This window comes from Halichoerus grypus, chromosome 9 (assembly GCF_964656455.1).
Source record: "Halichoerus grypus chromosome 9, mHalGry1.hap1.1, whole genome shotgun sequence".
Classification (NCBI taxonomy): domain Eukaryota; kingdom Metazoa; phylum Chordata; class Mammalia; order Carnivora; family Phocidae; genus Halichoerus; species Halichoerus grypus.
In genome coordinates, this window is record NC_135720.1 from 37,197,803 (window position 1) to 37,210,818 (window position 13,016).

Consider the following 13,016-nt stretch of genomic DNA (forward strand, 5'->3'; position numbering starts at 1 on the left):
AAAAGATTACATATATGGTCTTTGTATGTGTGGCTGCTACTTCTAGAAATGTGAAAAGGGGAAATAAATCCCAAATTCTATGTACTATAGTAAAGACTTTAAGACTGACAGAAATCAGACTAATGTAGTCTATATATATATATATATATATATATATATATATATATATAAAGTCTTTAAATACAAATAAATCTTTATATATATGAATATTCAAGTAATCTCATAGAATTAAAATATAAATAGAGATAAAATAAATCAACTGTATTCTATTATCCCAGTATCAGGAAAAACAGAAAACAGAAAATTAAACTAAGAAATTCCTATAAAAACCTATTAAGAAAATAGCAACTATGAGCATAAATCTATTCTAGATAGAGATGAGCACTGACTATGGACCATATTTAACTATAAAACACCTATTACTTGTCCATGGGATGGGTTTCCATTGACTATCTTTGAGGGAAATGCTGACCTAAAGAAAAGGCACCGTTCCTAAAAATGGGGTCTTGAACACTTGTTTCTACGCTTTGGGCTAGGCAACCATGCAGAACTCTACAAAAAGAATCTATAACTCAGGAAGTACTACTACTGCCCAAAGATTGGATGTGAGAAACATGCGCACAACACGGATAGCACCTTCTAAAAGGACAGATACCTGTGCTCATGGGTATGTTACTCATTATAATTTTGAAAGTATTAAACAACTCAACTTTCATAAAATGCTTGGGAACATCAGTTATTCTTGACATTACAGAAGAAAATATCATGCTTTCTAAAACAGAATCAACTTAACTTGTACTTGAGTTTATTCTAAATGTGGACAGGCACAAAATATAACCATCGTATATAAATCAAAGTGCTTGCTGATCTTAATAAGAAGCTGGTTAGAGAACATGGTATTTTAGAATAATTATTAAATATATATTTGTATATCAAGGTATAAATAAATTTTTATTATTACAGGAGTCACCTAGAATAAAAAGCCTCAGGCCACTACTGAACTTACTTTATATAAATAAATGTCACATACCAAGCAATCAACTTTAAAACAAAATGATTTTATTTATCTATTTATGTTTAAAGATTTTATCCATCCATTTGAGAGAGAGAGAGAATAAGAGAAAGATCGAGCATGATCAGGGGTGGGAGGGGCAGAGGGAGAGGGAGAAGCAGACTCCCCCATTAAGCAGGGAGCCCAACTCCTGCTGAGCAGGGAGCCCAAAACAAAAACGATTTTAAAGGGGCACCTGGGTGGCTCAGTCGTAAGCATTTGCCTTCGGCTCGGGTCATGATCCAAGGTCCCAGGACTGAGCCCTACAATGGGCTCCCTGCTCAGCGGGGAGCCTGCTTCTCCTTCTGCCTCTGCAGCAACCCCTGCTTATGCTCTCTCTCTGTCAAATAAATAAAATCTTTAAAACAAAACAAAACAAAAATGATTTTAAAGCTGCATTTGCTTCCCTACCAAACTGATAAAGAGTCATAGGACTTAGATTTCCCATCATGTGGAGAAAAGGGTCCTTCTCATGCTGGTGGTATATAAATTGTTACACACTTTCATGTGCCTTAAACATATCCTCTGACTTGGTTAAGACTACCTAAAGGATTTTATAAAGATGTTTAATGTAACACTGCTTTTAATGGCAAAAAATTTGGAACCATCTAATATCCAAAAGCAGGAGCATCATTAAATCATTCAGGGAATGTATTAGGGGTGCTAACTATGTTGTTCGTATACATATAATAACATACTATTTCATGTAGAAAATGTGTATAACATTAAGTGCAGGAAAAAGCAGACTGCAAAATAGATTCTGCTTCCCCCCAACTTACCTGTGTGTTCAAGTGTTGCTACAATTATCTTAGCATAATTATTTTCAAGTTTAAAAAAATTTTAAAACATCCACAGGTTCTCCCTTTCCTTTCTCTTATTACCTTACTTATTACACGAATCACACTAACCAGTTAATTCAGTTTGGATTTAACATTTATGCATGACTTGGCAAATTCTACACAATTCCTGCCATTTACTTCCATCTTATTTTAAAAGTTGGATAATATGAAATAAATTATTATAAAACATTTCACGAATTGAGATCACGAGGAATTGGGGATAAAAATGAACAGAAATTATTGGTTCTTCCAAAAAAAAAAAGAAATAATCTCTTAGTATTAAGAAAAAAAAAACAATTGCATTTTTCACATAGAACAGTACCCAAATCTATGAAATACAATCATATAAAGTCTCTAAAAAGTACTAGGAACCGTTTCAAGAGCTTTTCATAAGCTTCTAAAGGTAGACTCCCAATCTTATTTATCTAGAACTAGCCCAACACCTGCCAGGTCCAATGCACTCAGTAAGTGTCCAAACATGATCTAATTACTTAATGCTCCACAATGGCCCATTTTCCAAATTAAGAAACTATGTTTCAAATGCATAAAGTATCTCATTCTAAGGCACACTATTCCTAGGAATTCTCATCCATCACTGCCTGATTCTGTGACTCATTATTCCACGGGCCGGAGCAAGCAGCCCAAGACTCCACATGTCTTCCAGGGGAGGGCATGAGACGGCCGACTTCTCACCCTTGAGACAGCTGGGCTAGCACAGGCTTGTGCAAAGTAAAGGGGCAAAAATACATGCTTGTCAATATCATAGACCTTCTCGTTTGTTGTATTCTATCAATTTAGGATTTTCTTCCAGATAAATTATTTCTTTAGGAGCAACGGCCTTGTTTTTATAGACCTAAAACTATAGTTTAATAACTAAATTAAAAAATTTTAATGAAATTCTCTGCAAAAAATTAGGGTTGAATAAAGGAAACAAAGTATATGCAGATCAGTAAGTTACTGTGAACACCACTGAGTATAACAAAAGTTTTAAGTAGTCAAAGCCCTAAATTATTTGGCTATTATGGTTCATAATCACTTTCAGAATGGTGTATAGGCCCGGTCTAATGGTCTCATACTTGACCAGTGGTTCTCGGTGTAAGGTTATTTTGTCCCTCAGACAACTTCCTCCCCCAGGCGATGTCTGGAGACTCTCTTGGTTGTCCCAACTGGGGAGGTACGACTGGCTTCTCATGGGTAGAGGCCACAGATGCTGCTAAACATCCTATAATGCAAAGGACTAATTAAAGAATTAAACAGCTCAAAATGTCAATAGTGCCAAGGCTGAGAAATCCTGTACTAGACAATTAATATAAGGTGAAACGATCTACTGTCCTCAAGTTTAAATGAGCACCAAGAGTGAGAGGAGGAAAAGCCTGGATGCCCCAGGTTCTGGACAAGGCAAATCTCCCAAGCAGACTACTGTTCTCCTCAGGAAGAAAAGTGTGTGATTCTGCAAGCTGCAAGGGAGACAGGGAGGGTTTAAAGTTGACAGGCACCTCATCCTCAGTGAGTGTGCACAAGTCTCAAGTAGCGGTGTATGGGTGTGTAGGAGGAAACCACCAGCTTTGCTGGATCCACAGTGGTCACATCTTCTGACAATTTCGACCAAGTTAAACAAAACCATTATTAGGTAGTTAGGGAGTTTTGTATCTAAAATTGAAATAACAAGGATTGCAGGGGGAAAAACCCAAACAAAGAGGATAAATAGCAACCATATGATTCCTTCCCCTGCCTCCCGCCCTCCCCACTTTCTCACGTGGTAGACTGTTCATTCGGTGATGGCACCGTGGAAACCACAGAGCACGTCATAAGTGAAGAAGGAAATATTTTGGTAGAGTTAATTTCTTAGTAATAATAACAAAAGGGGAAAAAACAAACATGTTTTAAAAATATCAGGAACAACAGAGAGGAACAGTGAAACACATCTGTGAAGCTACGTCAACATCAGAATATGAATCTCCTGTGACAAGGAGCTTTGATGCACTGGAGGATCAAAGAGACCTCCAATGAGAATAACGTGCCACATTTGGAAGGTCTAGGAGAGGACATTTTAACCTTGAAAGGGAGCCACTGCTAGGGGGACCTCACTCTGCTCCTGAAACTCCAACGGATGCAGGGATCCAGTAAATAGAAAAGCAAGTAGAAATGCTCCATTTGATGTAGCAAGAGAATCCAGAAATGATCATTCCTCAATCCACAAATGAGGAAAGCATTGCATGCCACGTCTTAGCTCCTTAAGGACTTGGTTGAGCCTGAAGTTCGAAAGATTTTCATAAATTGCAAATAAAAACAACCTTCTCTTATTTCTCACTCTGCACTTGAGAGTTCTAGGTGGGAATTAACTATAGAACTGCTCCATCTTTCCCAGTCTTAAACTAAAATGTGGCTTCCTGTAGGGTAGGTAGAAAGGGAAACAGAGAACAATTAAAACAAAAATTTCCTAACATCTCTACAAAGAAATCCATCAATAACATAGTGAGATATAATACTTCCCAGAAAATGCTTGGCTAATGCATTAGTTTAAGAAAGAAAACTAAGTACATAAAATACAATATAATGGAATTCAAAAAGTGACCTACTCTAAAAAGGCCATAAGGGGAGCCTGGGTGGCTCAGTCAGTGGAGCGTGGGACTTTTGATTTCAGCTCAGGTCATGATCTCAGGGTCCTGAGATCGAGCCCCACGCTGCTTGAGATTCTCTACCTTTCCCTCTGCCCCTAACCCACCCCTCTCAAAAAAAATTAAAAAATTAAAGGCCCACAAAAACCACCCGTATAAGAGATCAAAGAGAAGTATTTCAACATTACAGATTTCTTTTGGGTTAAAAAATGACAGAAATATAATAACTACATGTGTGGGATTGCTATACTTATTCTAGAAGAGTCCTTGGTGTGTACAGTTTCATTAAAGATAATAAAATAGGAGAAAGCCCACAATTTCCTTATATTCTAAACAATACACTTGCCCAAAGAAAAAGTGATACACATAACAGGTAATTTTTCTGGTAGACCCTGTAAGTCCACATCACCAGCAACGTGGCTGAAAAGTTTCAGTACTTTGTTTTCCTCTATAAAATCAGGAGTGGGCCTAAATCTCTAAGGAATTGCTGAGTGTAAAATTTGATTTTAGCATGCTGATTTTAACAGGGCTTCAGAAATTTACATTGTTTCTGTTGAAACATTTTTAAATAATAAAAGACATTCATTTTCTTTTTTATCTCCCCAATATCCTGAAAGTTTCCATGAAACACCGTGGGAGTTGCAGGCATAGGTAGAAAAGTATAATATGTAAACACAAAAATTATGTTGAATGTTCATGTTAACATGGGTTTGTATCTAAGACAGGGAACAGATATTGGCAAATTCATTAATTAAAATCCTATTAACTGTTTTTCCTGTTAAACTATAATTTATTAAAACAGGGCAACTCCCTCAATAAGAAGTATTCTGGATACTCATCAACCAGAAGGTGTGCTCTTGCTTTGAACTTAATTTTGCTTTATTAACAGTTCATGCTTAAGGAAGTTTGCTGAGTATATTCGTTCTTGGCAGGTGTATTAGCCAAGAGGTCTGCCCAGATGATAATGTTAATGACTAGGTAGAAAGAGGAAGAATGTGTGAGTTTTACAATTTTGAAAACTAACTGCAAGACCTTTGTAAAGACATTTTTATTCTACCACACATACAAAAGGAAAACACTTTAATTTTTTCTAAAAATAGTATCTCCTAATTATTTTCTATTATAAAGATGTCCTTAATGATGTACTGCTAAAAAATTTCTATGCCATTATCCCTGCTATCCTAGACTCATATAACCAATAACACTTCTTCTTTGGCAATTTAAAAATACAAATCTCTCTAGAGAGTACAGTCCCTCAAACCCACCCAGGTGTTTTTCATGTCACACTTTTCATGCTGCTGAGTCACAGACACTCCCTCCTTAAGGCCAAAACAAACTTTAGTTCCCTAGAATAATAAGCACTTTAAGAATTACACCCATGCCTCTCTCCTGTCCTTAGAGAGGTTTAGATCTGCTCCATGGCATTCTTTTATTCTTAACAGAATTGCACTTCCAATTACCAGCACTTGAGAATATCTAAATCTTCTTTCGTTTAAAATTCAACTGTGTAGAACGTTATAAAAGGGTTTCAGCACAGATGACCTCAAATTTGCTAAATTGAAACCACTCATTAGCAGAAAACGACTCAAAAAAATATCCTTCTAGAAATTCTAAAATATACAATTAAGAGAAATGTCTTATTCAAGAATAAGATTAAAGATCTAAAAAAATCGAGGTGCAATTAGAATCTAATGGACCAACATTTCCCATTTTAGCCCACACTTACCTCTCCCGAGGAACAGCAAACCAGTACTCTGGCTGCTTTCTTCGTTTGCCATACTGCTGGACCATGGCTGCACTGTGAGTGGCAAAGGATTTTCTCATCGGCTTTCCTACTTTAATGCACAGAAACATGGGTGGAGTCTTGCTTTTCTCCTCTTTTGAAGGAAGTATATCTGAATCACACATGAAAAAAACCTTCCTCAATATTGACAATACTGGTGAAAAACCTTTAACTTATAAAGAATAGTTCCCAATCCCCTTAGTGACAGAAAATCAAAACATATGACAAAAATACCATCAAATTAGAAGTAATCACATTTTCCAGACCTTCTTTAGCGCAAAAGGGAAAAGCTTTGCATGTTTCAGTTTGTTCTACATCACGTAAAACCAACACAATGTGGCACTTCACAAGAATACATCTCAGTGAATGATACTGAGGACCCACTTACACCATGAGGCAATTTGGCTTAGAACTGAAATAGCTTCAAAGACATTTCAAACCCCTTTAGATTTAGAAATTCAAGGTGAGAAAAGGAAAGTTCCTTGAAATTAAAAAACAAACTATTTTTGAACTAGAAATCTATGTCACAGTTCAAGTTCCAAAATAGATACTATATAATGCTAAGTTTTTTTCCCCCCAATTAATGTTATCAGCAAAGATAAGCTCTACTGAGAGAACACTGTTCTCAAACAATTGTTCTAATTTCACTTGTACTGACAAGTTTCAGAAAGCCAACTGTACGACAGGATATAAAGATACTAAAGAAAAGTGGCTTACCTTCAATGGGTACCTGAATTCTCTTTAATAGCCACAACTGAATTTCGGACTTATTATCCATTTGTGCCCCTTGGCAGCTGTTGTCCAGGGTAGATTCTGAAGAGGTGTCTAAAGACCCTTTATTCACATTTTCTTCTGTAGAAGAGGCCAGTTGCAATGGGAGGGACACTCTCTCTTTCACCCAGGTTTTATCTGGCTCCTTACTGCCCTCAGTTGGGGGACCGCCTACCTGGGGAAGAGAACTGCTAAGGGTGATATCTATTCCCACTGGTTCAGTACTTTTGCCATCACTTAATTCTGCCTTCGGCAAGTTTTCAGTTAACTGTGACCCTTCTTTGTTCTTATTCAGGTAATATTCAATGAGTTTAACTTTATCTAGATCTTCATGTATGTTCAGTGTGTTTTCCACCTGGCCTTCTGGGGAACCAGACTGTTTGTCCACCTCTGGCATTATATCTTGCTTCTCACGGGTTTCTAAATCTAGGGCCCCCTTCAGTTCAGCGTCATTATCTGTTCCTGAAAAGTTCAGGGCTGACTGCACCTGCATTTCTGTAGTGGAACCGATGATGTGGGACTTAGCCTTCCTTAGCTCTTCTGGGTCAAGAGAAAGGCACTCCTTTGAGGTGTCTTTTTTGTCCATTCCACTATCAGTTTGAGAAGAAAGTTCTTCCAAGTCAACAAAGTCATCATCTTCCCCTAAAAGGGAATTTTCTTTGGCTATAGATTCAAATGCAGCACGAGTGTCAGAAGGTTCCTTGCTGACCGTAGTCACTGTGGCAGATCCACTGGTTGCCTCTGTAGAAGACTCGAGTGTCTTTACCTTTCCTGACAGAGAGCCATCTGAGGGCTTCATGTGCATGTATTCTGTTGACTTCTCCAAAGGTCTTATGGATTTGGAATCTGAAGTGATGGTTCTCTCCCCATTCTGCTGCCGTTTTTCCTTGTTGAGAGATTTGAACTTACTGAAGGGGTTGATGTCTTTTTCTGAAGCCAGGTCTTCCCATTCTCCAGGCCTGTACAGAGGACAAAGATCCTGAGGTAGGTCACTGTCGGGGGAAAAATGGTGGGTGCACATGGAATGTTAAAAACAAAACCAAAAACAAAATGGAGGAAAGGCAAAAATTAAAACAAAACCCAACCGAAAACTAAACATAAATATACCACAACTTAAATTTATGTTGAAATGATTTCAGGATAAGGAAATGAAATCAGAAATTGACTTCAAAATGAAACATAAATAAGCCACAAGAAGGGGTAAAACAAAGTACCATGAGAGCTGCATATCCTACTAGAAGGACATGAATGATTTTTGAAGTCATTTATGAACATGGAGCTATCACCCACCAGATTTTCAATGATGAAACAATGTTTCTGATATTTATGAAGGAAAGGACAAAGAAAAGGAAATGTTTTACTACTATGACCTAAATTCTTTAAATATTCAAAGCTGTTACTTTTTATAAAATAGTATATAAACCAATTATGTTAAATCTGAATGGCTCATTGACTGAGGAGCTACTCATTTAACTTTTGTACAAATTACTAGCCCTGAACCCTAATTTTGAGCTTCAGCACTTTGGACCTAATGTTTCCAATAACAGATATCCTGCTACTCCTGAGGGAGTTGCAAGAATCTTCCACTATTATTGTGAATATATAGCACCTGCTCCATTTTATACTTTAAAATTTATAGAAAAGTAAATCAAGTAAGCTCTTACAATACTTAGGTTAAAATTCTTAATTTCTTGACTCATGACAATATCATTTTACTTTATGGCAATGGGCGCTGGTTTATTAGCAGAAACATACTGTCCCTTAACAACAAATGCTTTTCTACCCAGATCTGAATTATACAAAAATATTGATTAGACATGTTCTCCAAAGTTTAAAATAAATGGCCAAGAAACATAATTTTTAAGCCATGCCTGGCAAGATTTTGAGTAACCTGTATTTTCACTTACCTTAGTATTGATACTGGGTTGAGACACAGATATATAAAGACCCTTTATAAAAATAACATTTTTAGATTTCAGAAATAACTTTGTTTTCTAAAAAGGCTAGATCATGTTCAGGTAACACTTTATTATTCTGGCTTTGAAATTACTAGGGCAAGAAAGCCACAAAGTACCAGGAAGTTCTCAAGTTATAAGACTATCTCCCCAAACTTATTTTATAAATCACATGCATGGAACATCCATGCTTTTTCCAATAGTAGCCTACATAATTGCTAGGCTCTGACAGATGCTTGAAAAAACTTCTTTAATTCATAATTCATTTCAATTCAATACACACGTGTTGAGTCCCTCCCTGCCATATGCTAAATGATGATTTTGACAGGGTCTCTGTTCTGCAGGAACCTGCATGCACAAAAATGTCCTACCCAACTCTAGCATCCCCCAAGACATGAAAGAGTCAAATAAACTAGTGTCACGTGTCCTAATTTCCAGTTTAGGACCCCACATTTAACTTGGCATCTTAAAGGTTATAAGAAGTCTTACAACAAAGAAACTCGGCTCTTCACATACTTGGTTAATAAGCAAAACTTTCTTCCATGAACATCCAAGACCCCTTCTCATCTCTTCCTTCTCTGCCTAGTTGACTCCCACAAACAGATGTGACTGCACTCTGCTCAGCCTCCTATACGACCCTGTTTAACCCTCCCTTCTTGTTCATCTACCTAGTCCAAGGGGGGAGTAATTTAACTGTTTTTTGGGCTGCAGTTGCCAAGCACTGCTGGGGCAAAGTACACAGTGGAGCCAACTGGCACAACCGTTAATGTTTTCTAGACTCAGCCAGGCGCCTAACACTGATCAGTAATCCCTCCAGTTGTTCCCTTCCTATTCTCCGTCTGGGGAAGCTGGACTTATGAAATGTCCCACACACGAAATACGAAGCGTGAAGGTGAGGACCGGCAGATCTCACACACACACACACACACACACACACACACACACACGCACGCACACACGCACACACACACGCTCTTAAAAAAAACGATGTGCACATTGCAGTTAGATCATTTGTACTCGTTTTACAACTTTTAGTGATAATGAAATTTTAAGCTTTTAAACAATTGATGGAATTCTGAAGTCAATACTAATTTTGTATCACACTGATCCTACTCACACACTCTATTTTGCCCATTGGGGCACAAACTGTTCACTAGACTGCAAAGTCTTCACACACTTGCATCCAAGGCAGGAATCTGCACCATTCCGAAATAAACTGAACACAGCAGGAGCCAATTCTTAACTCTTCTCTCTCCCTCCAGCTACAGCTTTAACCCCGTACCCCAGATCGTTAAACACAATCTCACAATGAGGGAAATCTTTCTGTAAAGATGTACCTTCCTTTTCTATTATTAAAAAGAATATTTACCATCCTGAGCTGAAGATGTGCCAGTTATTCCTCCATGAGAAGCCATCATCGCTCACCACAGCACACACCCTCTCCAATGTCTATCACCCAGCCACCCCATCCCTCCCACCCCCCAATCATCGGGCAAGAAATGCCCTATTTGCCTGGCCATCCACTTCTCAACTGAACTGTATCTCTCCTCATTCTCATCTTCTTTCCTCTTGTCACAGAGAACCTAATGTTCGTCCCTTATTTCCAGAACTGATGCCTCACGTCCTCTTCTCTGCCTCCACCTGAGACTCCAAGGCAGCTGGCCGCTCCCTCCCAGGGGTCCTCATGGGATGCTGTGCGCACTTCTGCGCATACAATGCACTTAGTTCTCACTTCTCTCCATCTGTCTCTTGCACCCAGGAGACTGCAGGCTCCTCAAGGGCAAAGGCCATGAGCCACTCGTCTGCATACCCTTGCCACCCAAGAGGCATGCACTAAGATGAAGTAGAAGCCTCAACTGTACGGACAACAAGATTCCCCAGAACAATGAACAGAGTTTCAGAAATGAATGAAAGGTTCACATAACAACAGCTTATACTTGGTAGGTATCAGGCTATTTTCTAAGAGTCTTGGTGTATCAATACGTTTAGTTCTTAAAACAGCCCTATAAGCTGAAGAATACTATTCATTCCATTTAACAGATGAGAAAACTGAGGCACGGGACTGAGTAACTCGGGCAGATCACGGAACCATGAGTGGCAGAGCCAGGGACACCCAGACAGTGTGGCTCCAGATTTAGTCATCATGCAGAACTGCCTGGCCTGCCACACCGCCTCCTACACCTCTCACTTGGATACTTCTGGCAGGATTTAGAAATTCTACTTCAGTGCCCGTGCCGGGAGCTGGGTAAGGCCCGAGTGCGTCAGACGCCAAGGACCGTGAGAGTCCAGGGAAACCTGCTGGTATAAACCCCTAAGGACTTTGTGTCTGGGTTAGTTCTCTAATTATCTTCCCTTCTTTTTCTAAGTCCCAGGGGCTAGCTTCCCTTTGCACAATTAGGACCCATTGCTTTCCCTCTACCTTCCTATCACTGAGGGTTTCTAAAGATTTTTACTTCTAGTGGACATAGAGAAATAGAAACACTGACAAAGTGACAGCAAGAATCCAATCATCCCTCCAAATGAATCGATTCCCTGAGCTTTCTTAACCCTCCTTCTCTTTTTTCATGGGGAGCTTCCTTCTCTCTCTTGCCAAAAACACCCTCAGTTTTAGAAGGCAAAAATAATCAAGCCTAAGGTAATATTCATCGACATTTCAGAGACAAACAGGCCAGTATTCCTCCCTCCTCACACCACGGCAGGCGGTCTGATACAGAGGGAGTGGCCCCCATGCTGCCCACGCCGAGCTCTCTCCATGCAGGACTAAGGGAAAACATGAGTCAGGAAGACTGCCTATCCTAGAATTTGAATGAGAAGAACACACCTCTGTGTAACAACTAAATGGAGAGAAAAACACTATTCTCTTATTGGCAACCTAACATTCTTTCAGAGAAACTTCATTTCTTCTTTCATTAATTAAGAACACGCAATGCTTTTCAGAAAAATAAGTCAAAGAAATACCATTTCTATGTGCTGGCATTTTTGCTTTTCTCCTTTCGTTTTTGTATGTTCAACCTTCCCCTTTATCTCCATTTCCTCTCATTTCTCTGTTTTTTAAAAAATTTACTGCACAAATCTTCCACCTTCAAATTCACCTCTACACAATCTCTCACTCCTGCCAATGCCCTCACTTTTTAATTGTATTTGATTCTCCAAACACCCGAGGTTTTTTTGTTTGTTTGTTTGGTAGACAAAGAAATCTCTCTTACGATGGCAAGGCATCTTTGATCTTCATGTGGGAAATGTCATTGTAGAGAGCAATGGAAACCACCTCTTCCATGGGGCAAATGAGGCCATACTCCTCACAACCATTTTCAATGACCAGGGGATCAGACTTGTGAGGGTCAAACATGATGTTGTTGGGAGTAACAATCATGACGCCTCCGACCACCCCCTGTGGGAGAAAGGGACAGGACAGAATCACTACAGACAGAAACGCAACCACCACAAGCTGCTTTAATGAACTCATGTGGCCCTTCTGTTGACTCCGGGGAAGCATGGTCTCCTCCGTGACGACCGCGTCCCCTGTCAGAGGGCTAGGACAACCGGCTGCAGAAATGCGATGTTGGCTACTGTGTGGGGAGGCAGTCAGCCGAGCCTAGTTCTGGCAGTCGCTGCCATGGCACAATTGTGGTGGGACCTTGGGTTGCAAGTCTACGTCTCACACGCCCTGGTTCCCTGTAAATGGGAGGGGCTGTCCCAAGTGCTTTCCCACTTGAGAACTGGGTGCCTTACAACTCACTCAGCACACGTTCACCACGTGCCCAACAAGTGCATGGTACCGGGCTAAGGAAGCATCTGTCTCACAGCCACGGTGCCAAATGAGAGCCCTAACATTTTTCTCTGAAATGTTTAGAAAGGCCACATTCAGCAAAATTTCACACAAACAGGAATATGAAATTTCTGCAGCCAGAAATAAATACAACTAAACTGTGGAAGCTAATAGTAAAAAAGCAGTAATTTGGTGGGCCCGTCTGTCTGAAGCTTGGCCAGTTTACGATT

General features: G+C 39.4%; 1 protein-coding gene across 16 annotated transcripts in view; it reads right to left on the reverse strand.

Moving 5' to 3' along the window:
* The window catches only part of NCOA7 (nuclear receptor coactivator 7), a 155,599-nt gene that overhangs the window by 35,646 nt on the left and 106,937 nt on the right, over positions 1 to 13,016 (reverse strand). For 15 of the 16 annotated variants that reach the window (XM_078054782.1, XM_036085457.2, XM_078054773.1 and 12 more), the window contains 3 exons: positions 12,224 to 12,408; positions 7,009 to 8,054; positions 6,235 to 6,403 (listed from right to left, as the gene is read on the reverse strand). In XM_078054782.1, the coding sequence (XP_077910908.1) occupies positions 6,235 to 6,403; positions 7,009 to 8,054; positions 12,224 to 12,408 (1,400 nt within the window). The remainder of the gene's footprint in view (positions 1 to 6,234; positions 6,404 to 7,008; positions 8,055 to 12,223; positions 12,409 to 13,016) is intronic. The other variant, XM_078054777.1, reaches the window with a different exon arrangement.